The sequence below is a fragment of the Cardiocondyla obscurior genome, linkage group LG11 (assembly GCF_019399895.1).
Source record: "Cardiocondyla obscurior isolate alpha-2009 linkage group LG11, Cobs3.1, whole genome shotgun sequence".
NCBI lineage: Eukaryota > Metazoa > Arthropoda > Insecta > Hymenoptera > Formicidae > Cardiocondyla > Cardiocondyla obscurior.
In genome coordinates, this window is record NC_091874.1 from 5,964,859 (window position 1) to 5,991,149 (window position 26,291).

Here is a 26,291-nt window from a genome sequence, read left to right on the forward strand (position 1 = left end):
TTGATAACGGAAAATTTTTGAAGCGAATACATTTTCACGGTGAATACATATACGTGTGTAGTATATGCAGCGATATGTATATCGCAAACGTATACCGTAAAAGACTTGCCGGGGCAGAATACGAAAGGAAAAAAAAAGAAAATCATTTGCACTCCAATTTCGTAGTATTTCCGAATATTATTCTGAACTGCTCTCAAAAAAATATTAAGGAACATTGTACTAAAACGTGATAACAATTCTAAAGTCATGCAATTTTTAAGATACATCGATATGATCTGTAACCGTTGGTTGGCCGAATGGATAAAAACAAAATCGCCCGCTTTCGAGTGATTTACGACTAAACCTTGGTCGGAGGGGGAAAAATATCGAAAACCTATTGCCAAAAAGCCAGAGTCGATTGACCTCAGTAAAATTATTGATTGTCAAAACTATTCTAGATTTCCGTATCGTTATAAATCTGAAAACGTCGTCAAAAATTAACGAGAAAATGTGGTCATTATTAAATTAGCAAAATAATATAATCGACGTATTTTGATATCTTTTATCTATGCCAATTCGACCTCGCTTGTTTCTAATTAATATAATTAATTATAACGCAAGAAATTGTCGTGCTGCATATTACTTGTACGGTATAATAAATTAGGAAATTATTAACGGCAAAGCAAATGGAAAGTGCAGAATAAATTTAAATAAATTCGTATTTCTTTCAATGAGTCGTGTCTTTGAATCTTTAAATCCGCATTACTTCTTATGTGTAAACGTTTCCTGCTACGAAATATTGCGAAATATTTGAATGCGTAATGTTCATCTTTCCTTAACGCGAGCTACGTCAGGTTTGGAGGAAATGAAATGTCAAATTTCGGCATTTTCTCTTTTCTGTGCATAAGCGCAGAATAATGCATGAAGTTTTACGGGAGGGTGTGCGGGCGCGGCAACGACGACGCCAAATGCTGAGAACAAAATTTCAACACTGTGTTCTTCACTAGGGATTAATATCGTTTTGCATATTTACATATTCAAATAATGCCACGCTTCTTGTCGAAGCGTAGCGAAAAGAGAATATTCTTACTTCACTTATTAATTGGACTAGCGTTAATCGTAATCGAGCATGCATGCTAATTGGGCAATTTTTATGACTCGTGAACAGAAAACCGGCAGTTCTGCAAAATAATATTGCGATAGTTACGTATTGGCAAATTTTACCAACCTTCAAATTATCTCTTAGAATTTTCAAAATACCGATTTCGCGAGAGAATACGCATAACGTTCCTATGATTAATTTTTGGTCTCAACTCGGGATCATGTATAATACAATAGATAAGAATATATGATTTCTAAAACACTCGTTAAAAATATTGTGAACGACGTTGAGATATTTCACCGTTTATATTTTAAAACTTTTCGTAACCACAGGAGTTTAGATATAAAATATTAAAAAAAAAAAAAAAATTGGAACTACTTTTAATAATATTTTTACGGATTGCAAATTATTGACAAGTGTTAAAGACATTAATAAAGAAAAAAAATATCGTTCATTTTTTGATCATAAAATATGTACCTATTGTAGTTCGAAATTAAAGTCGCTGACTTGTATGAAAATGTTAAACGCGCAGTCGAGATTTTCCTTTATTAATAAATAATTTTCAAATACGGCGTATTATTGTTGAAGTAATTTTATACGGTAATTGCTAAACAACAGACAGTAATGCGATACCGCTGCTGTATAAAACATTCATGCTACGGCATTCGGTTTATTTTCCTCAAATTCACGCAAGAGCGAAGTCGGGAATGGCATTCGCGAACATTTCCAGAATGTCGATATCGAGAAGATAGTCTAAAATGTCAGCGGCTTCTGAACGACGTTTAAGATCTGACGTTCAAGGTGTGGGTATACATTCCTTCTGATAAAATTCAGTCACCCTACTTCAGTTCCTATTCTTCTGCCGTGCACCCACTACCATAGAACGGAACGAAGGTCGCCGCGGTGCGAAAAAAGGAAGGACGAAAGCAATGAAGAAGAGTATGCTGATGGTGGAAGAGGAAGGGGACGAGAGAAAATACTGGGTGAATTACAGGATGCGTGTTACTTCCTTTTCTAGGTCGTCTCTTTACCCCGCATTTTTCCCCAATGGTTTTCATGAGCTTAGGGATACTGCATTACATGCGTCACTTATAAAGCGAAGATAAACTTCCGTCGAGTTATTTTATTTATGCATACGCACACATTTATCTCGGCGAAATTAAAATATTTAAGATTAACGGGGTAAATTATTTTTGTGTATTAGTAATACGAGAGATTGATTAATATTCGCATGGCGTTAAATCTATGCTCGTAAGACGTCGAAGAATTTCGAAAAGAAATGTGTAATAATTTAAATTAATAATTTCGTAATATTAAAATGTAATATAATTATTTAAAAGAGAAAATTTTGTTTCACCAGTTTCTACTATCCTAAACTCATTCATAAAATTAAAATTGAAAACATGTAGAATATCCAGAATGCGAATAAAAGTTTTTAAACACAGAGTAAAAGTTTAAAAAAAATTTTTTTTTTTATATGTAATTAAAATTATAAACACGCGATATATTTAATACGTAGGTATGCAGATTGCAGTCGTATTATTAAAAGACATTTAGATGTTTAGCTTTTTTTAAATAAATATTTTTTTCTAATTTTTTATAATTATTAGAAAAAATCATACGCGCGCTACGCGCGTAATTTTTCGAAAAATCCTAATTCGCACGCGTCATTACATGTGGGGACATTAATTAATTGTACAAATTTCTTTATGATAATTATAATTGAGTGATGTACTTACATTTGTAGATTTCGGTTAGGTTATAGTAGGTTATTTTCCAGCCATCCTTCCTTCCTTCCTTCCTTCCTTTCTTCCATTCATCCTTCCTTCCTTCCTTCCTTCTGTGGCAGTTTCTGGATTATCCTGACGTGTTGCAGCACTTCTAATCACTTGGCACTATCATTCAAGAGACGAACGATCACTCTCGTCGTAGAAATTTGCACTCTCAATGTCCGTAGCGTTGCTTCCGTAAAGTGAGGTTACTTTTATCCTTCGATGCCGACGAACGATGCCGAGAACTAGCGATAAGCTGCGAATGAGACGGACCGCGACACGTAATGTTCCTCGCGTATTTTGTCTTTCTCGAGTTCCTCAACAATCAGCTGTTCGAAACGGAATGAGGATTCCAGCCGCGACGAAGAGAGACGGACGACGTGCGGATCTCTCACTCTCACAATTACCGGAACTCGCCGAAAAAAATTGTAATGGAAGAAGCCGGTCGGAAATGCCCGAATAATACGCGGAATAATGCTCGGATGTTCCGGTGCGCGGTGGCGCTCGCGACGTAACTTTGTCGTTCAGAAACATTTTTTCGAGGAACGAAACGAAGTACAAAACGATGAGACGAATGACGCAGGGGCGCAAAAAACGATTGTCCGATCTCGAGTCGACAACGTCGACGCTTATTTGTACGCGAGATTGTCCTATATGCGGCCGAAAATACGCGAAATTACGGAGCGATTAACAACGCGTCTTCACGCCCGAGACTCCGCAACTAGACTGAAGTAATCCGTTAGAGATTTCGGCCGTTGGTGGAACAGAGAGGTACCGCGTAAGAGAGTGAGACAGTCGATAAGTCTCGATCGCCGACTGGACGCTGTCCTTCTCGCACGGAATTCTCGGAAACGCTGAGCTCGACGCCGAGTTCTGTTTACGTTTTTTTTACGAGCTCGCCGAGCTCGAAGTGTCCACCTTTAAAACACAAGATCACAAGATCGTTCTGTTCGATACTAGAGTATATTTTTTCGCGATTCGAAGACCCAATCGTCATTTTCGAGCTCTCAGATTGTCGTTGTAAAACTCTGATTCGAGCAAGCCTCAAAAATAATCCAATAATCCTAATATTTATCTGTTTCGTGAAAGTTTTTAAGCAACAATTTCGAGACTAATTCCTGCCATTAATTTTTTATATTAAAATATATGCTGCAGATGGTTATCTTCCACAGAATTTCACTCTTAATTTCTTTTTGTCCGCGATACTTTAATGAAACATATATGTATATTAAAAATTCTATTAAATCATAGGTTTATATTCTTCTAGAAAGTAAAATCTCGAGTAATAATTGTCATTGTTAAAGATGTTTGCCGTTTACTTTTGCATTAAAAAATATAAAATTAAAAAAAGAATTTCGACGTATACCTTTCTGCCGTAAGTACGGTGGAAATATAAAATTATTTACAGCCAAAATATTCATAGTTAGAATTCAAGACATCGCATAATATTTCTGATACAGAAATATGTATTATTTGTGCATAAATCTATCTTTTACATACTTTATAATACTTTTTATCGATGTATGTATGAATGTATGTATGTTTCGTCATACTTATAGTAATCCCTCCCTATATAACTTCCAATATAACTTGCTTGAGCTGTGAATAACGCGACACTTCTTCGTAATATCGCACCCCGCTGTCAATACGCAGCGTATTCTCGCGCGAAAAAAAATGTATTAGCTGCCGCGTGTTCGTGCAAGAAAAAATATATATATAAAAAAAAAAAATAAAATAAAAAAAAGAGTAGTGACCATTTGCAACCCAAAACAGTACAAGCCGATACACGGTCGGTTCGCATATTCGCGGATCCGCTGCGCTTAATGCATTAAACGGGCGACTCGCCGTGGTCGCCTGCAATAGCCGCCACAATGGAATTCAATTTTCGCAAGCGTGGGCACGAATGGCCGTCGATAAAGAATGGATAGATCCGTCGGCCGACGAATGAAGGAAAGAGACCGACACAGGCTTTTAACAGGAGTCTCTAGAGCTCCAGAGCCGCTTTGTCCCCACGTTTTCCTTCCCCTCTAACCGTGCGCGAGCAGCCCCCTTGCTTGCATAGATCGCACCCGTTTCCCTCATCCTCCGCCCTCTCTCCACCTTGCCCTCTTTACCCCAGCTTACGCGAACACCACCAACTCCATGGCCGGGAGAATTCAGATAGCGGATACCGGATGCTATTATGCGCTACATATATATCCCGCAAACTTTACAGCCACTAGACTGCGATACTCTGAGGAATTTACAGTCTGAAAGATATTGCCTGGTGATATATACCGGCGGCACTTCGCCCTTCTAGGCTCCTATGTAGAACAGAGGGAATCGGCGGAGATGGAAGGACCCGTGGGATAAGGAGATGATTTCTGTCCTTAAGAGGGTCTACCGGGGGTGGCCGCGTTTGAACTCTTTCGAGGCCTATCCTATTTTCACTCTCTCTCTCATTCGTTCTCGCAATTTCTCTTTCTTTCTCCTTAATATTTCTCACACCCTCGTAGCGCCGCCCGAAGAGAAACACCATAATGCCTGTCCATCTGTCAATCCGACTCTCTCCCTGTGTACACTTCGATCTCTCACCTACTGAGAGCGAAATGGTGTCCCATTTCGAGCGATTCGTGGGTGGACGGGAGAACAATCCGTGAGCTTTTGTTTAATTCCGAGATTGCGCCGCGAGATACTCGTCTCGAACGTCGGCGCACGCAGATGGGACCTCGCAAGCTCTTTTTTTTTTCTTTTTTTTTCTTCCACGTTTCATTAGGGAGGAGACCCTCGATAGCCCCGACGGCTTGCTTGTGTTAATTTATTGTCTCTCTCAGAAAGTTTGATCGGGATTAAAATCGTGATCGCGAGCCGAGTAATGGAACGCATTTGTTTTACTGAAAGAGATAGGAAGTTTCGCGACGATCTTGGGTATACTGTCTTCAAGAAAGTACGATAGTACTGTAAAGATTTTCTTACCATATTTATAATATTGTTCTAATAAAGATATAAATTATTACTTTAGTAGAAAAAAAAAATTCAGATTTTTGTAAAAAAAATTCTTAGATATTAATGAAATAATAATAGTTTGGTACTTTCATTCGTATTTAAGTAGTATTTTTTACGAATTTAATGTAACAAATAATTTTCAATTAATATATCGATAAAACAACGTGGTATATAACAATAATAATATTAATCTAAGAAAATTGTAAACTATTGCAATTTTTATACCTGTACCTGTACATAGACTGCGTGCAGCGGCAAGCGACGAATAATCGACTAACTATATTATATTTGTAATTAAAATTTAGAACGTTTTACTCGTGCTTTCGCAAAAATTTAAACTGAAAAGTTAGGAGTGCATAGTTTAAATTTGCAACCGTATACAGGTCGAACGTGGTATCGGTTTTAAGTCACGATTTACGGTTTGAAAATTTCTGCCGTAGCAGTTTCCCGTGCAAAATTTGAAAACGAAACTTTTGTCCCGGTTGCATGTTTTCCCGTAAACGCAAACGCTGATAGTGACCGCCAACCTTTCCTCCATTACAGAAATCCTGGACGGAGGATTCAACTGATACGCGTCTAAGCCGGGGATCCTGGAAAACTGTGCGACCGGCCAAAGGGCTGGCTAGAAACAGTACCTTTTCTTACTCGCAAAGAGGATCAAGGAGCCTTATCGTACTTGCTACCTAGACGAGGAAAGAGACCAAGAAAAGAGAGAAGACGGCGGAAAGGAGAGAAGAACGAGAACAGAAGAGAGCAGGGAGCCTAAACGTAGCCGGGAGGATAAGTAAACCTAGAGATGTTCGGCGTAGGCAGAAAAATAGAATCCCGGGCGAGATGTTCGAAGATTTCGTGATTGGTGTTAGATCGACCGTGATGGAGGCAAGGGCAAATGACTCGTTCGCTTGGTCGATCCTTCGAAAGCTTTTGCCAACCCGTGAACATCGGCACCTGGACGAGCCACCCGGAGGCGAGGTGGTCACGAACGCCATCGATGTTGTCACTACGACCGTGCAGGAGGAGAAGATGTCGGACTTTCTGGGCGATACCTTCGCGAGGAACGAGAGCGACGTCGACGGCGGCGAGTCTGGCTGGTTCAACGACTCGACGACGTTCGCTGTCTCGACTCTGTCTGACTCCTCATCCTTCGAGGAGTCCACGTCGTCGTATTCTACTTCGAGCGTCGATAACTACACCGGCAGCGTGTCCGATCTATTCACCTTCGACGATCTGAACGACTATATCAACCGATTTAACTACAGCGTTCTCGTGAATTTCACGCCCTACTACGACGACGGAGCGGGTCTGAATTTCAGCGGCGTCAATTGCACGTCGTCGATAGTCGCCGGGGGTGCCGTTAGGCCGGGCGAGTGCGCTGGAACTGCAGGTGTCGACGAGAAGTCTAACGCGAACAGCTGGTGGGCCCTAATACTTGTGATCGTGCCGTGTTTAACGCTATTCGGTAACGTGCTCGTTATCCTAGCGGTTGTTAAAGAACGGGCGCTACAGACTGTCACTAACTACTTCATCGTCAGTTTAGCGGTGGCCGATCTTCTCGTGGCGGTGCTCGTTATGCCATTCGCAGTCTACGTACTGGTAAGTCATAAATCTTTCGCGAAAGTAACCCCCCCAAGTATTTGCTCTGTCATCATTTTATCATACCTCAACATTTACGTTAAAACGAGTAATAAACGCGTGATGAAACTTATTATCGAACATAAATTTGGTTACGTAAACACGTCGTTGTTTTATCAAGTATCTTTAGGTATTTAATTCCCGATTTGCGCCCACAAAAGAAACATTTATTCCAAATATATAGACAGTAAACTAGAAAAAAAAGAATATAATCATTAAATTAGATTATTTCACTATAATTGCGTGATTAGAAAATATAATCTCTGCTTGATTATCTTGTTCTAATTATACGAACACGAAGCGTGGTGTTTTACAAATGTATAACACGACGTAATCAATTTATCGTTTATCCAGTGGGATTAAAAATTTTAGACTGATATTTTTGTTGTGCAATCACATTTAAATGGAACTTTAATTTATCGTTTTAGCGATTTAATTTCGCTGTTAATGGAATTAATATTTCTAATTATAGGTCGTTGTATAATTTGTAAATAAGCTGAAAACTCTCTCCGAAGGGCGGAGTCTCGCATCGATCGCGAATTTAGCTGCTAATTACACACTATATGTTACACAGCGTTTGCATGCACTCAATTACCGCTCTTACCTTCAAAGTATAGGAGAAAGAAAATTGAGTAGCGTTCACTTTTAAATACTTTGATCTCGCTAATAGAGATGTCTTTTATTAAAAATTAGAAAGTATTTTTTCCCCCCCCGTTAATTAAAGAAAAAAAAGGAGATTTCCGAAAATTGACGTAATGCGATATAAATTTGGTGAAGGGGTTTAAAGTCTCGATTTTCTGTTTCGTAATTTAAACATTACTGATTTTGCATACGTGAAGAAAGTACTCGAAGTACAAATGGAATATTCCAAAATTAATCAATGATCTTTAATAGAGCAGTAAAACTGCTCTATTAAGGATTCCATTAAGCGTAACCGCTTTAGCACCACCTATAATCCGAACGAAAACGAAATTAGTTCATTAAAGCGATTTGATCCATTGCTGGCGAACCGACATGTTGACTATACGTACAAATGTTAGCTAATACTGTTTCTGAATTTGCCACTTGTAACTATTGAAAATATTGGCCTAGCGTGTACTCGCACGTTACCATAAATTTCACATGAGAAAAAAATCGACTATTAAAAATTTGTTTCTTACACAGTTTTTTTTGTCTTTTTTTTTTCCAGTCCCTGCATTTATGCATATAAAAAAGTTTATTAACGTTTACAAAAGACACGATCTAAATATTATTTTTTACGCATGCAGCAACAAAATACGTACGCCGTTGATCGATTATAAAACCGAAGATAAAACGGCAAATAGTTTCAGAGGATAAGAGAAATATATGTGTATATCGTTATAAAAATATGATGGGATTTAAGTCTCTTGGTTGCACAAAAGGCAGGAAGAAATATTTAAATATAAAAATGCTTATAAGGGCTATAAATTGTACGATGGAATAAAACTTCACATTTATATACGTACAACCGATATATTGCCAGTTATGATGTCGCGTGACGATAACGCATTATGCGACAAAAAAAGGAGGAAGTTATTTATAATAATCGTGCCGTTAAGTATGAGAACGATATAATGCTGCGAATCACCTGCATTGAATTTACCCAATGGACCTTCGTGCATTTGGTTTAATCACCAATTAAATACGCGCTGCGGTGACGGCGCTGGAATAGCTGCAATTATGAAGATGATGTCGAGACTAAACGCTATTTAGCCACGTCTATCAAACTTTCAGTAGCCGGAAACGATTTTCGTTAACTTTGTCGATGTATAGAAATTAAACTCTATAAAAAAAAAAACTTTTGCTGTTTACGTAACGTTGCAACAAATAAACGAAATAAATTTAAAAGAAGTTAATTAACGCATTCGTGGAAAAAATATGGCAATACAAATAAAAACTGAAAGATACAAAATTAAAATACTAAAAATAGGTAAGAGAAAGTTAAATGTGGAACAATATAATTGAACAGTGTGAAAATGGAAAAAAAAAGAGCACAGTGATTACAAAATCAATTTAAAAGGTTAAAGCTACGAGCTACACGTAAACAGAGGTGCGATGTAATTAAATGGGTAAATGTTTAAAACAAACGATAAAAGATCAATACGTAGATAATATAAAAATACACGTACAGTTTCGGACCTTTGTATTAATAATGAATAAAAAAAAAACTAAAATTAATATGTATTTAGTATTAATTAAAATCTTCAATTTAACAGACTTCTGTTGAAATTAAAGTTTCACAAAGGGCAAATTAAAATTAAATTTCCCTGTCTTTTCTGTGCTGTTAATATATTAAAAATATCTTTTATCAGCCAGTAATATTACGTTAAGGTTTTACTTCCAAGACAAAATGTACAATTTTGAATTGCGGTGGATCTTTGTTTCAATCGTTAGCAGACTATTTGGTTATCTCGGCACGTTTCGCATAGATTACATGGCACGTCTACACGTGATCTTATTTTAAAGTCATCAGCGATATTAGAAGCAATACTGGAAGACGCTTTTCGTTCCCGATGCACGTCTTTACAAACGCAGAACTGAAACGGGGAAAGAAGCGGAGAAATTCGAATTGTGGAAAGCGCGAACAAACGGCAATTTTCTCGAAATGGAAAATCCTGATGCGCCGTTTCATAAACGAGTCAGTCGGATTCGATCTCGGTCCGCGATTTCAACAGTATACCCCGGATTGACCGGGACAAAAGTGCGTCCGGTCAATTAAGAACCACGTTCGTAATACCGCGGCGCGAACGCGTCCCGTCAATGCAATTTTGTACACGTCAGAACGGGTTCCCCACATTTCACACGGCACGCAACTTTATCGCGATCGCACCGTGCGCGGATACGTTTTTAAAATTTGTTGACAAAGAACGATAGCCAAAAAGTCACGGATTGAAATTTGTTTTAATTGCAGTTCAAATGATTTTATCTCCCCCTTCCCACCTCCCCTCTCGCATCCTTGACATTCCGCTGAATAGCAACTAGCCACCGTAGATAGTATATCGGTATGATAAAATCAAGGTGTGCATCTTTGCCTAAGTGCAAACACAGCGAAACGTGCCAGGATCGTCTTTCGGCCGCTTAAATGGTCGTTCCGCAGTCTCGCATTAAACGATTTACTATCGTGGCATATGTGTGTATGCCGTGCAACGAAAGCGCCGTTGTTGAGTCCGTGGCACTTTACGCTCTTCGCAGTGTGCTCAGTGTGGCGGCGTCATCTTCCCTTTAACGACGAGTGAAAAATGGTTGCTTTCAGCGCGTTTGCACTTCGAATTCCTTCAGCTGTGCTTCCGCGACAATATTCCGCGGGGTCTCCGTGGCTAAGTCGTAAGTTGCAACACCTCATGCTCAAACAATTTTGTCACACCGGTAAAGGAATACAATAAGAAAAAAAAAAAAAGAAAAGAAATTTTAATATTTTTTTTCTTAAAAGAGAGTCGTTTAAAGAAAGTTTTCGTAATATTAAACTTATTGTAAAAGTAATTGTACAGAGGAATGCAACCATTCTTAAGTTATTTTTATCTGTCACGAAAAGCGTTAATTTATTTCTTTAATAAATGGGTTAACTTTAAATACTTTTTCTAACTGCGCTTCTAATAATGTTGAGGAATATATCATCGTTATTATTATTTCAGTAATGTATAATATATTTTAAAAATTAGAAATTTTTTCGCCCGTTATATGCAAAATACGTCATAATCTTAAGCTCCCTGCCTTAATAACGATCCTCGTTATCACAGTTACCAAATACCGTAACTTTTTTTATAGCCTTCGTCGCGTAATGTCATAAGTCACCGTACTCTAACGTAACATAAAAAATCGACGATGCTCCGCGCAAAGCGTTTATGCTCCGAATTCCGCGAGATACCCGCGTTCTTCGCGAGCAACCCCATTTCCAGTTTCCAGCTGATAGTGCCGGGAATGCTCACGTTCTCTCCATTGTTGCAAGACAGAATCACGGGCATCTCCATCGGCAGGTTTCATAGTATTTATTTTTATTTCGCAATCGCGTACACCCGGCTCGATATTTTATAGCGTCGGTGCTGTTTTTTTTACGGCGGTTTTCCGAATATCGCAATTACTCTTTGCGCTAACGAGCACGACGTGCAAATTGCGCGGTTCCGTCAACGACGCAAAGAAGTTAGTATGCACGAAAGTAGGACTTTGCTGTGTATTCTGTATGAAATAATGAACATCTTTTCTTATGAGAGAGATATACGTTCATCAATATACTTAGCGGCACATTTTTACGTGGTCTTGAAAAAAATTAATACTTTTCATAAACGTGTTTCCATGCGATAATAAATTTAGATAAATTTTTCTAAGAATATTTCAGCTATCAACGTTGAAAATATATAACTGACAAATAATCAATATGTTTTTGTTAAATTAGAAATAATCACCTATTTCTTTTTTTACGCGATATCAAAATTATATGTTATACGTATTTGTTTGTTGAACAAACAATGCTATTTATCTACCTTGATAATAGATTATTGCTAATAAAAGTATTCGCTAACAAAACCTCTCCAGCTATTGTTGAATAATATTAATAACTGTTACAACAAAAGAAAAAAAAGCTCTACACCTATTCGTAATGTAATATGCACATCATCGTTTTTCGCGTATAAATATCGGTCACGAGTAACGTAGCAATGACGTCACTGTAATTCTGCACACAGACCTGTTTTATATATTCGTTATTGCAAACGTCACGAGGGGCAAACATCAGATTTTTTCGCAACGAGCAAGTAACTTCATATCTTCGCAAGGATTTTATACGACTCGGTATTCATTCATTCTCACCCATTTGCTTTTAGTCATTTAATCGTACAAAATTTAAAGCTACGCATATTTCAGCACGAAATTTTTACCGTTTTCAAACACGATACGAGTTAAAAGTGCACTCCATTCCCGTTTTGATAAGATAGATCTTTTTCTGGCAATAATAAAATTGTTCCTTACTGTCGTTGGAGTTTTATATATAATAAAAATAAATCTATAATTTTTCTGATTAGGAAGTCGCCAATTTTTTATATTTAGTTAAATCAGACGAAACCATGCGCACCCTTCGAGTGCGCTATTTTTCGAGACTCAATTGCAAACTACAAAAAAGAAAAAAAAACATGCGACTCACCACTCTGCTTCAGCGGAGTAGTAGAATTCAGCCGGTGACTGTAACAAAATAAAAAATATTAATGTAGACAGTATAAAATAAAATTAATAGAATAAAAAAAGATAAAAGTTTTTATTTAATAAGGATTTTATTATAAAAATTTATTCTTACCTAGAGTTGCTCCGCCGATGCAAGATGCCCGTCCCGGGCCTGCTCCTCCTCTCAGATTGCGTGTCGAGTCGTCCTTCCGCGCACAAGTAACTCGCGAACGCGACCGGGTGAAGTTAAAATCGCAAGCGCTAAAAATTTAACACAGAATCGCACGATAATATTCGGCACTCCCGATTATCAAAATCGCGTAACAAATCACACGCCCGATTACTTAAACGAATTCGCGAGAACGCCCGACGAACCGGCTGCGGTTCGTTTATTAATTTATATCGGCGACGAAAGCACTTTCCGACGATCCTGTAACATACGAAGAAAATTTAAATTATTATTTCTGCTTTCTGGTAAAATAATTTCAATAAGTATCCAAAAAATTCTTAATTGTATTGAATTTTTACCTTGAGGCTGCTCCACCGATGCACGATACCCTTCCTGGGCCTCCTCCTCCTCTCAGGTTGTGTGGGATGTCGGGCTGATTCTCCTCTGGATCATCATCTGCAACAGAAAAGAGATTTAATTGGTTAGATAGATGTATACTCTAAATACATGCTTTACATATATGCGTATAAATGCGTATAGATACGTACAAGTACGTACAACGTTCAGCACGAGCACGCGGTTGCTGTGAGCGCGTAGTACGTACGTGTGTGTTACGCGACCGCTGGAGAAGGACAAAGCGAGAGTGGGAGTAGTGGGGGAATATACCTAGCGCGCGGCACGTAGGCTCGCGCTCGCTCTCACCCCGTCCTCCCCCGCCTCCCCCGACCCACCCGCGCCTATCTATTCGTTACTTTTGTTCGATTAAATTGTAATATTTAATTAGTATGTCCAGACAAAGACGGTACTTCCACTAGGTCGTCCTCGATCTCAAAAATCGCGAAGACCGTCTTTGCCTGGACATATTAATTAAATATTAAAATTGAATCGAACCTGAAAATCACCGATTTGATAGCCGACGTTGACTCTCGCTTAGCGTGAAGCAAGCAAAACGAGAGAGAATTAATCGGCGTTGGTTTTAAAAATGCGGTAACAATAAACAGCTAATTTACGCGTTACACTAATTTTTTAAGATAGGATAAGTAGACTCTTTCTTTTTTTATTTTTTCCCTCTTTGCCTGTCGTGCATATCTTGGTTTCATAAAAATAATTATGTATGCAAATAATTATTTTGACAGAAATAGCAAATGACTTTTTAGGTAATTGTAGATATAAGCTTGTAAAATAATTATTTCAGAAGCTTAAAAACTTAAAAATAGTTTTTATCATAATGAAATTCACTCGGAAAAGATTAAGATAGTCATTTCAGTAACCTTGTAAGAAGAAATTAACTTTCGTGGATTAACTTTAAGAATTTTTTTTACTCTATTTAAAAACGCTACTCATTTCCCGAAATTAAATTGGTAGTAATCGTCTTTAGAAATAAAAAGCATTAATAATTTTAATTAATGCGACACAAAATAAAATTAAAATTAAATAAGAGGCCATAAAAATATGATTTAATCTGAATTAAATGCGTGAAATACTTTTTACTTATTAAAGAAAATGTTATTAATAAAATTATTTTCTTTTAATGCAGTAAATATTTTTTAATTAAATGTTATATAATCTTTAAACGTTGGGTTTTATACTTTCGTTGAAAAAAAAACTGTATTTTAGAAATGCATTGGTATATTCAAAAAGAAATTTGTTCAGTCATGGCCATTAATTTCCAAGCACTTGAGCATGCAAATTCAGCCCGTCATGTATTTCCGTATAGTGTTTCGATCGTATTCGAATGCAGGGTGAAGTAAAGAACGTACCTTTACTGCGGTACGAACCGATTCGTTTTAGTATAATCTTGTTACTTCGTGTTGCTAGAAGGTGAGAAATGCGCGTAGTATCAAAAACGATAAGAGTAATACCGCACGGTTCTAACATGTTGCATTTCCATTGCACAAAGGTCCATTAAGCTTTTTTATGCGTCAGTTAAAGAATGGAGTGAATCAAGATATGATTTGTACGTTGGATTATTTACATGACATAAGCGAAAAAATTTCGACAACTTCATTATGAGTTTCCCTATTTGAAGTAAAATGAGATTTGCGAAATTACTGTTTAAATTATTTATACTGTAAATTTACTTATACATATAATTTACTTTTTTTCTGTGCAATAAATATGAGCACAGTATATCAGAAAATATTTTTATTAATGCTGTCAATATTGATTTCATACAATAAATTGTACGATATTGCAAATTTATTAAATTTTTCAATTTTCCTACGTACTATTGAAATTAATATAAAACGAGAAATATGACAACATAGTTTTGGTTAAAAAAAAAAAAAAAAAAAAGAAAAAAAAGAAAAAGAAGAAAAAAGAAAAAATGTACGTAAAAAAATTATCTTTGAAATAATTTCGCAATCATCAGTTATATCACAATCTTTCTTCTGTTAACTGTCTTATTATCGGGGCGAAGACGCATCGGTGAGAAATGTCGATCGGAACGAGAACTGCAGAACAGGAATATCGCAATTTCGGCGGAGCACGTGCGTGCTACCACTCAGAACGATCAGAAAAGAGAGAAGCGCGAGCGTGGGAGGGAGGTTCTGGAGGGTTTCGTTGAGGGGTGCTGGCGTGACCGCGAGTAATTTCGAGCGACGTCTCTCCCCTCAGGCACTCGCCTTGCTCGGATCGTGGGTGGCCTCAACGGCCTGGCTTGTCTTACCAGCTGGAACAGCACGGCAAGATCGCTAGGGCAAGGTCTATGTTAATAACGCGGATCACTTCATCGCATGCATGCTTATTATTTAGCTGTGCCAGTCCAGTTTTAATTCGTGCTGGTTACACACGCCCGTACATACCCCCTACGAGAGTGGCCGGGATTATGAATATTAATGCACGTGGCACGGAATGGTCACTTTTCTTCTGGAAATAGTTGCTCCTGACCGTAGGAGCAACGCCGGAAGAAACCTCGTCCTTGACAGGGTATTTGATTGTCTCCTACCTGTCGGCCAACCTTGGCTTTGGCCCTCGAAAGCACGCCACACGCCCGATTCGCTCCATCGATGACAATAAATGTTCCCATTTTGGAGTATAATCGCACATATTTCGCATTTTTTTTTAAATCGCGATAACAGAAAAATATACTTTATATCTAGCTGCAGTTAAAAATAGCTTTAACGAAAGTAAAAGTTAATTGCTCGGTAAAGAAAATTCATAATTTTATCTCGCGTGTTTGTTAATAAGAATACCTAATGAAATCTGCCTTATCGTTGCATTTCTCGTTTCAATGCGATCGAAAGTGGGTACAGAAATATACGAGGAACTAAATTTGCATTTGCAAGTGTCTCGAAATGAATGACCGTGACTGAACAAATTATTTTATAAATATACGATACAATATATTGAAAAATTTCTCACCCCCGCGTAATCTTCTAAATTCACCGTGATAGATTTTTAGTTTAACAATATCTTCATTCAAAGATAACGTAGGGTGAGGTATCATTATGTTCCTTCAATTAATTGTCGTGTAAATTACTTGGTAATTGCCCGTACTTTTACCTAATTTATCATTTAAGCCATTAACTTATCAATGTCTTTTCTCGTTAGCAAGTCCTTACCTTTATTATAAGCAAAGTTCTTAGGTCACTTTATATAAGTCATAAATTACTTGGACAGCAAAATTGCTAACTAACAGCTTTCTCTGACGTACTTGACGCACGTGCCTCGTAAGCTACGTATGTAGTTGATATTGAAAAATAGGCGATTGCGTGATTGTTTAGATCTACACGAAGATTTCCGTTTGCCTCCCAACTTTATTAACCTTTTGTTGCGAAGCAGCTTGTATCGATTAAACTTTCCTTTCTTGATGATTCATTATATATTTTTCAGCGGTATTGTTACATGCCGCAGCAAAGTTTCACCCGCAACTTTTCAGCACACTTTATTTTATCCGGTTGATCCCGAGATCAATAAAAGTAAAAACAATATGTTTACTTGGTTTTTTTATATTTTTCTTAATTTTTTGTTTTACGTTAAAATAAAAAGAAGTCCAACCCTTTTATATGTTCATTATTAATATTCCGTCTGATTATGTTGCCTGAATTTTTTATGCTCGTAGGATTGCTTGCGCTTTAAATATTTTATATTGCTTGAAAGCAGTCCTTAAAACAAATAAAGGTTTATCTTATGTTTTAATTAAACTATATCTCAAGCTTTCAAGCAATGTGAATCATTTACGTAAGAAATGCAAGGTCTTCTTTTAATTTTTTTTTTTTTGCCACATATTGCGAAATAATGTTATCGGAAAATATCAAACTCGCGAATACATAATGTGCCTGGCTTTTCTTTCGCGCGCCCGGCACGAAAATAAATCACCAACTCGTTGAAGTACGTGCATGTAAGTAACGGCACAGGATGAGTGCCGTGAAATTCGACGGGGCGTACGTTTCGACGACTCATGGTAGCTCGCCTATGAGGAACGCACACAACGCGAGAAAGACCATTCACAAGATTAAGAGCGTGGCTATGCGATTTTCCTGCACGGACATTTCTCATAGTGAAAGTATCCAGCTAAAGCTTTCGAAGTGAATTAGATTCCTAAGGGCGATTCTTTCGTTGATTTTCCCGAAAGCTAGTATTTTAGGAACCTGCAGTCATACGAATGTAATGGAATATTCATGTGAACGTTACTTTGGACTATATCAAGAAACAGAATAATGATTGAATGATAACAAGATTTGTGACATACCCATCTGTTAGATTTAAATTTTAACTTTGAAAAGTTTTAAATTAAATAAAGTTTGATTTTTTATGTTAAATTTATTATATCGCGCAAATGCAAAAAAAAAAAGAAAAAAAAATGGAAAGAAAGTATATAAAGCACAATTCGATCGAAGTCGCAAATAACGTCTTAAATGTGACGTTAATTATACATAAGTGGCAAACGTCCTTAATTAGTAGCATTCAAATGGTGTTTCAGGTCGTATATATTAATATCAAAATGGTTTGCGTGACAGCTTCGATTAGTTACCCTTACTTGTCATCAAAGTCCCATTAATCTCGCCGCTTATGATGAAATAAGCTAGAGTAAGCTTTCGAAATTCGAAAAGTGACACAGAGAAAGAGAATCGAATAAACTTTTGCACAATTTTCAAATCTTCGTTCACGTATATGTTAATAAAAAAAAAGAAAGAAATTAAAATAAATTATCGCATCTCTGAAGTTTACACTATCTTTTTACCTACCTATTTAGCTGATTTAATAATTAAAATTAAACATCTATCCAAATATTTATTTTAACTAAAAAATTATACGTAATGTTAAATAAATATTAATCACTTAATTGCTGGAAATCATAGTTGAATTTTTATTCTACCGAGTTCATTTTTTACCTAACCTTCGAGGATTTTCATTAATTTAATTGTACATATACGTATAACTTGAGTTATACTTTTTTTTTTTTTCTTAGACTTTCGTAAGAGAAATCAAGTTATTTTAAAAAGAAATTACGACGCGATGTTTGAGAAAGACTCTCATTAAAACGTTATATCTGTGAAACGGAATTTGCCTCGCCAGTAATACGAGTCGATGTTTCGGACGGCGCGTAAATAATGTCGTCCGCCACTTGCCTTTCACGCACGGCGCCGAGATAAATCGCAGGCTCGTTGAACCGGGTGCTCGGACGTAAGTAACAAGCCGGCGTAAAATTCGTCAACGGCTCTCGGGGAGAGGTCTCGCCGCAAACTGGCGCGAGAGAAAGCCGCTCGTGAAAGAAAAGGGGGGTTCGTAGCGTTTCTCGCCATAAATCACCGAGCTGGGTGGCGACCCGACGACGACAGCGACGACGACGATGATGACGAAGCCCTCGATGTCGCGCGCACAAGCTGTGCAGCAACGCCATCGAGACCCGTCGCGTCCGCCTCTTTCACCCCATTTCGTTCGTTTTCGCCCGCAGCCATCCCCGGCGGCATCTTGCGCTCTATAATGACGGAGATACGTCCTTCCGTGTCGCACGTACCCGTCATAATTTTCAACCATCTCTCGTCCTACGACCTCCACGACTCTCAAACCGCCTCGCTATTCCGAGTCTACTCGCGCTGTCAAGGCGGTAATAGTTTTCCCGACGTTGTACTATGCATCCAACTCGAGGAGAAATATTAAAAACGAAAGGGGGAGACTGTAATGGACGAGAATTAAACGATAAACGTGGAGTGCTCAAACGCCGCAATCTTGTCTATTTATTCTGCAACTTTTTATTTAATCCCCGCGTCTCTTATGATATTTATATACACGCGGGGGAAAAGAGATATAAATAATATTTCTTTTTCCAATATATTTAGTAGAATTTATTGTCGTATATTTCAGTTGCGACCACCGCAGGCTCGAGGAATATATCGAAAAATGTTTGCTTTTTATTCCTCAAATTCGTCCTTTTTCTCAGTTCATTTCGGCGACTGCAACGCGTCCCAAATAAAAGTTCGCGCCCGAGTTAAAGCGCTTCTGGAGCATCGAGGGGAAAGGAGGAAAAAAAAAAAAAAAAAAGAGCTACGCGCAAAGCAATGGCCGGTACACGCGCTCGTCCGCTCGCGCGCGGACACGTGCATGCACGCGGGAAGACGTAGTCGCGTGTATCGTATCGCGCGATGAAGCGTAATGCGACCGCCGTACGACAACCCGTTCGAGCATAAAAAGCCCGTGGACGTCACGCGTTACCCTCCAGCCGTCGCTTTAAACGGGTTCGCAGGTATCGCGCGTGCGGTATAAACAAATATCACTCGGTTAAAATTGATCTCTCTCCACGGGTCGTTAGCGGGTCGGTTCGCGTCGCAGCCACGGAACAGGCATTGCTCCACGGCGAGTCTGCGGGTCTACGCGGGCGTGTACGTGAGCCGCGTTATATGCGAGATATATCGATGAATTCCGGCTATGGACGCAATTCCTGAGGCCGGGAGCGAATTTGAGACTAACCGGAATTTCAGAGCGCGGGGTAATTGGCTACGTAGAATTTTCTGATTGGTTAAGTGAGAGAGACCGGGTAACACGCGTGCCGGCGGATATACATTCGAATCTTGCACGCTGAAGGTAATGGGCGGTTTTGCACGGTGGTTACGCGAATGCCAGCTACACGAATTGCAGTCCTCGATCCGCGCGTGTTTACTGCAATTGAAAGCGGCGGCTGGATGGCGAAATCAATGTTAATTCTATCTTGACTCCGTAGGCGACACGAGGGAAATAATACAGATACCAAACAGACTTCAATATAGCGTGATAATTTCCGAAACAGTGATAAGTAATATTTAATATAAATAATAAAAGCGTAGATCCGCGCGAGTAAAATGTCAATCAAAACGAAGGTAAAAGCTGTAAGATTTGTGACTTTGAATGAAGTTATTAAATTCTTTCGTTTTCGTGGGTTTAATCGTGCACCGTGCGCTACATAAACGATCTAATTCACAACTTTTAAGAGAAGAGGTTGCAAAATACGTTGTAATTTGTAATATTCTCTCGGTACTTTGTTGCTCCGTCGAATATGATGAGACTATATTAATCATTCAAGTGCACTAAAGCCAGCCACGTGAATCCCTTAATTTCCTGCTAACAAGCGTAATTGTCCTTAGTGATAACAAGCATAATTTTGACGTGAGTCAAATGAACGTATTCACCCAGTTAGGACACCTATCTCGACTACCTTGCAACCCTTAGATCCTTATTGTTCTGCTATGTTAGGGCGAAGATTGACGAAGGGGATGCGTAACGACCCTTCAAGCTTCACGTTTTGCTCCTAATTTGTTAGATACACCTCGCCGGATTATATTAATCATTCTCAATTTCGTAACACATTTTTAATATCACAATTTAGAAAATTAATAACGGTATTTTATTATTATTTCACGAATGCTAGATTTATTTTAAATATTTTCTTTAATCGTGCAATATTGTTCTATTACATATTGAATATTTTAAATAAAAAAAAAATTTACGGATAATTTTAATATTTTTATCAAAATATTATAAATAAGTCGAAAAATATGAAAATAATTTGTTAAAATTTGCAAATTATAATTGCGTTTTCTAGGTGAAGGATTGGCCTACGATGAAGTGTCACGGTTAGATCCCTTATTTATTTATGTCGCTACTGCGATCCTTATAAAATGCATACTGCGCACTCACCCTCCTTACTTTCCGCTCAATACGCCATCGAAGAGTCGTACTATATAGAGTGCAAACTAAAAGCTCTTGCCACGGTGAGATGGAATGTGGGCATATATTTCGCATTTACACGCAGATAATAAACGATAAATATTCGTCACTTTTGTATAACAGATTTTTCGAACTGCAATTAAGTACTTAAAAATTACCGAGACAAGTTTAAATGGTATTATTTTTTTTTTTGCTTAAAAAAATTAATCGAAATATATTTTTGTACGTGCAAATTTAAATAGATTTTTTTTTTAAAGCAACGTTTCGAAAAAACGATGTACAAATATCTGACAGTTTTATCGAGCATAAGAAGAAAACGAAATGCGAATGTGTGTACTACTGCAGTGCAATGCAGGTGCACATTAGTCAAGTTCACGAAGCCGAATGGAATGCATCCTGAAAAATAAAACCGTCGGCAAGGGTGGCGCAATGCAGCAGGATTTCACATTACATTGATGAAGAAAAAGTACGAGTTATAGATTATATGAACAAGCATTTCATCTTATGCTACGCAGAAGTAATTCGAGTTTGCACAGCTTGCTAATGTAATCACGGAAAACAGTAATAATGTTATCACGTACAGTTAGTCATAAAAGTCTACATACACCACTGAAAATCAGTGGTGCCTTTTTACATTATTTAAGCTTTTTGTTCCTTGCTTCTTTCACAAAAATGGTTTTGTATGTAAATGTAAACTTACATGTAAAAAAAATTACATGTTACGTAGGAATAAAAAGCTTAAATAACGTAAAAAAAATACTGCTAATTTTTAATGGTGTATGTAGAATTTTATGAGTAACTCTATATGTATAATTGATCGATATATATGCCTTATTACCGTTCCATATAAATGCACGTAGTTGAAAAAAATTAATATTGCCTAATTACTATATTAATAATTTTTTGTTATTAAATATGTTATTAAAAACATTGCAGTTGCAATAATTATATATAATATATATCCTTTAATCTTAATACGCTGCAATCTTTCTTCCCTGTGTAACAATCTGCGACGTCTGCTCTCGCCATTGCCATAAATATAAACTTTTGCGGACTTGAATATATATGTTGCTATGTACTTAAGTAAGAAGCTGCACTGTTCCTTACTTAAGAAACTTTCTGTACAAAATGAAAAAAAACTACATCGATTAACGCATTAAAAATACGGAGGCCATTTATTTCATTTTGAGAAACAAAAACGTTTATGAAAGTACTTAGTGTAAAGCTCGACTCACTTTATGATATTTTACTCGAGGGTTATAAAATGATAAAGATTGCAGAGCGGAAAATTTAGAAAGCCAACATTAAATCTGCTAAAAATTAAGGTTTATTATAAACTCGTACCATTAGCCTTCTCAATGACTCGTATTTTCTTCACAGAGAATTAAAATTTAAACTGTAAATTCATCTTTGTATATTAATTTACACGAACGATTAAAATCAATATCATTAAAAAATACGAGAAGTCGAACCCACGCAACTAATATTTTCCTCAAACTGAAATCGACTTCATCGTCTCCAAATGCAAATCAACGGTATGACAAGAATTTCGTAATGGAGAACGTGAATGTCGAACAATATTCGCGCGTTGGTCAGTTAGCCAGGTAATATTGAACTGTATCCTAATTAATCGACTTGGTGCATGTTTGAGTGGAGCTATGCACGTGTCCGCGATATACACACAACAGATAGCGAGTAAAACTATTTTAATGCAACATTGTAATTTGTTCCTGAGTCATAAAGAACAATTACTTTCACCCACCCTATCTAAAAAAAAAGCCGTGTTAAATCGAATCAAATTTATTGTTGCCGCTTTCATTTCGCGATGCTGATTCCTTCTCACGGTTACCTTATTTCGTACGGCGAGAGTAAACGTCGTTGTTAATAATTTTTATGTTTTAATATTTATGACTTTTATACGAATGTTAGAGAGACGTGCAAACGCGAGACACCGCGCGCGCGAGCCACGTGCGCCACCGAAATTGCTATAGGTCCCGCGGTTGTCGTAGGTCGTTTCGCGGCCGGCCGGCTGATCTGGTCAATGCCCTCGCACAGCGAGACACGCATACGGCCCGCGCTCGGTCGCTGGCAGAGGCGAGAGAGTACGGATATAAAGGAGGTCACCAACGCGTCCGCTGATCTACTTCAACTGTTTTAAGTCGGGGCATCATGTTCGTAAAGAACGATGCAAACGCGCGCGAGCCATGGACTTATGCTTGTCGCTCGTCCGCTACACAGCGGTAACGCGACAGACAAACGCACACGGCATGGTTGTGAAAATTTATTATCGAATAATCTCTTTTTATTAAAGTGTAGTAACGTTGTATTTTTATGCTCATATTTGATTTTTAGGATACCATATTATTATTTATATTGATAGGTTTATCAATTAAACTACTGAGTGAGAAAATTAATTTTATCTCTTATTTTGCATTATTAATTTATGGCGATATGCATCAAGGGCGATGTGAAGCGCATATCAAAACGAGATTACTGTGATGTATCTAGTAATAATTAAATCGTTGCAAATATTAAATTAAATGAACTATTAATTATCTGTATGTACAAAATGTTCTAAATCTATTGCAATATGTGATATGTATATGAAATAAATTTAGAGCGCTGTATTATAAATTAATTATTATTCAGTATTCACAATTGTAATTAGAACCTGTTTTCTAATTAACTCCTAAATAAGTGATTTCAATGCTGCGTAATATTAGAAAGAAAGTGAAGCCTTTTCTAAGTAAATTTTTTTTTTTCTTTTTTTTTGCCTTTTAGTTCTAATGATCTTAAATACGTATCATTTTAAAAACAAAATGTGAAATAGATTATTTGGATTCCCCTAACCTCTTTTGACGCAAAAGAGAAAACGTACATGTAACAAAAAAAAAATTATAATTTATGATAAATCGCTAATGCACAAACTGCTAAAAAACATAAAATCTCTAAGGCACTTCCATAAACCATCGGAGATTTTTAAATTGATGACATACGTATAATATATCGTGTACATTCATGTAACGCATCTCTGACATTTCCTGTTGCATTCTATGTTCTCGTTCCAATGCAAAGTTTACGACAGCTCTTTGAAACGTTGGCGTTACTAAAGCGACAGCAGTTCCTACGTTTATCCGTATGACGTCCGAACTTCCCTTTCTACCCTTCCCAGGCTCCCTTCTCTCTCTCTTTCATCTTTCTCTTTCTATAGAAATATTTTATCGACTCCCATGATTGCGTCCACCTTCGCGGACACGCGAGCTTTCACGCTTGTCTTTTATGTTTGCGATCCATCCCCTGCCTACATTAATTACCCACACTACTTCAGCCTAAAAAGAATCCGCTCGTACGCGACATGCTCGTTATTGTCCTTTTTCCAGTCGGACTATACCGGCGCATGGCGTCCGGAGTAAGATTAACGCCTCTCGAGATTGCACTTTTTCCCGCTCGCCCACGGTCCACTCTTCCCGGGATTACGCTCCCCGTAAAAGGACTTTTTTCGCGGTTATTACTAGTCATTAGTGTTGGCGAAATAACTAACTGCCCGTGGCATAATTTCCTCCCGCGGTTGTTATAAGATTAAACTAACGCGGCGTTACTTCTACGCGCGCCGCGCGCGATCGGTGTTTAGTTATAATGCGATTACCTAGGGTCCACATGAGATCTGCTTTGTTTCTTCTTTCAACGATAATATTGTTACGTAGACAGAAAATATTGCAGTTTTTATCCAACGTATCGCCACGCAAAACACTTGTTGGCAAAAACTCATTCCAATTACTACGAAAGAATCGTGTCACGGTTTATAAAAATCTTCGTACAAACTATTATATATATATATTTTTTTTTACAATTAACATCGTCGTTGAAAATTGTTCTGTAATTTTAATATTTTTCATATTTTGTATAAAATTATTTTTCTCGCTTCTTGTCGTGTTAACGAATTCATCAGTATGTGGTAATTATAACCTAATAAACATTATAAATCAATAGCGGCGAAATGTGCGTTTATAATTTCCTTCGCTAGATTATATCAAATTACGTCAGTTTTATTCATCCTAAATGTTGCGGTGAGCGCACTAGCAAGCGTGCAAAAGTGATAATTTCCACAAGTTTACCAAACAATTATTTGTCAAATTTGCATTCGCGAGTGATGACTGTGCACGGCGGCTGCATAACTGAGGCGAATGCAATAGCGCGTTATCGGTAGTGGGTTTTTCTTTTTCTACTTTTTTATTTTTTTTTTTTTAACTTTTATTTTTCATGCAGTTGCTACATGCGGTAGTATGAGAGTTACGGAGGAGGCGTCACCGCGGACTTGAATGCACGTTGTTTGCGACGGCAGTTAAGAGTCTTCGCGGCGGAGAGCAAGCGAGGTTTTGCAAAATTAAAGCGTTTTATTCAAATCGAATGTACTCGTACACAGGGAAACGGGAAAAACGCGTGGAAGTAGGTCGCGACAAGAACTCTTCCTGCTCAGAGTATTTTTCTTCGCGCCATTATGAACACAACCATTTGTCAGTTCCGTCGTTCGCGAATCATCTCTTTCCATTGATGAAGCTTCAGCAGACGGACTTAGGAGAGGAGAAAACAAGAGGAGCAAGAAGTTATAATTTCTTGAGAAAGCTTGAAGCCTCTCTTTTTAAAATTAAGTACATTTAAGGAGTTTTCTTTTTAATGTATATTATGCAGAATCTATGATGGATACGATTATATTAGATGATCCTTTTTATGGGAATTGGCTAATACCGTTTTCTATAATGTACCGAATAAATTTTCCTCTTCAGCGCTTGCAACGTAATTTTTTTCTTAAATATTTAAGCTAGTCAATATTACATATATAATTTTGCAATTACACGTAAATCTTTAGTCACATAAGACTTTTATAAAATTAATTAATTTAATTTATTTGACATATCAAAGAAATAGATTAAAAAAATAAAACATAAGCTGCGTTAAAAATTTTTTTGTTCAATAATTAAATTTTATTTTATTATAATTTTTTTTCCTTTAATATTAAAATTGTAAATTAATAAATTACATTAATCTATTAATGTTGTATTTATATTAGAATAAAGTATTACAGTTTAAAGTAATAACTTTGATAATACGTCAAATAACTACAATACTTCAACTTTGGTAAAACTGATATTTCTAATTAGCACAAGAGTTCACCAGTTACTAAGGTACGCCAGCCAGAGTAAGTCGAAGTGAGTTTAATAAAAAAAAAAAAAAAAGATTTCGAGCCAGGGTGCCGAACAAAGAAGTTTCTCATGATAAAAGTTCCAATTTCATTATGTTTCATAAATACGGCGGTGGAATAGTTATTACATAGTTA

At 37.3% G+C, this 26,291-nt stretch overlaps 2 protein-coding genes and 1 long non-coding RNA gene across 7 annotated transcripts in view; 1 reads left to right on the forward strand and 2 right to left on the reverse strand.

The window, feature by feature from the left end:
• The window catches only part of LOC139106514 (dicarboxylate carrier UCP2), a 46,565-nt gene extending 43,726 nt beyond the window's left edge, over window positions 1-2,839 (reverse strand). Inside the window, exon 1 of the transcript XR_011546375.1 lies at window positions 2,821-2,839. The gene's annotated coding sequence lies outside the window, so the exon portion shown is untranslated. The remainder of the gene's footprint in view (window positions 1-2,820) is intronic.
• The window catches only part of Dop2r (dopamine D2-like receptor), a 190,795-nt gene that overhangs the window by 7,499 nt on the left and 157,005 nt on the right, over window positions 1-26,291 (forward strand). For 4 of the 5 annotated variants that reach the window (XR_011546372.1, XM_070663351.1, XM_070663353.1 and 1 more), the window contains exon 2: window positions 6,382-7,431. Coding sequence is in view for 4 of the 5 variants with exons in the window: in XM_070663351.1 (XP_070519452.1) it covers window positions 6,673-7,431 (759 nt within the window). In the remaining variant the exon portion in view is untranslated. Of the gene's footprint in view, window positions 1-5,966; window positions 7,432-26,291 lie in introns of those variants that run through there. The other variant, XM_070663352.1, reaches the window with a different exon arrangement.
• On the reverse strand, window positions 12,572-13,062 carry LOC139106522 (uncharacterized). The gene is made up of 2 exons (XR_011546377.1): window positions 12,776-13,062; window positions 12,572-12,663 (listed from the first exon to the last, which is right to left on the reverse strand). It is a non-coding gene; the product is annotated as an uncharacterized lncRNA (long non-coding RNA).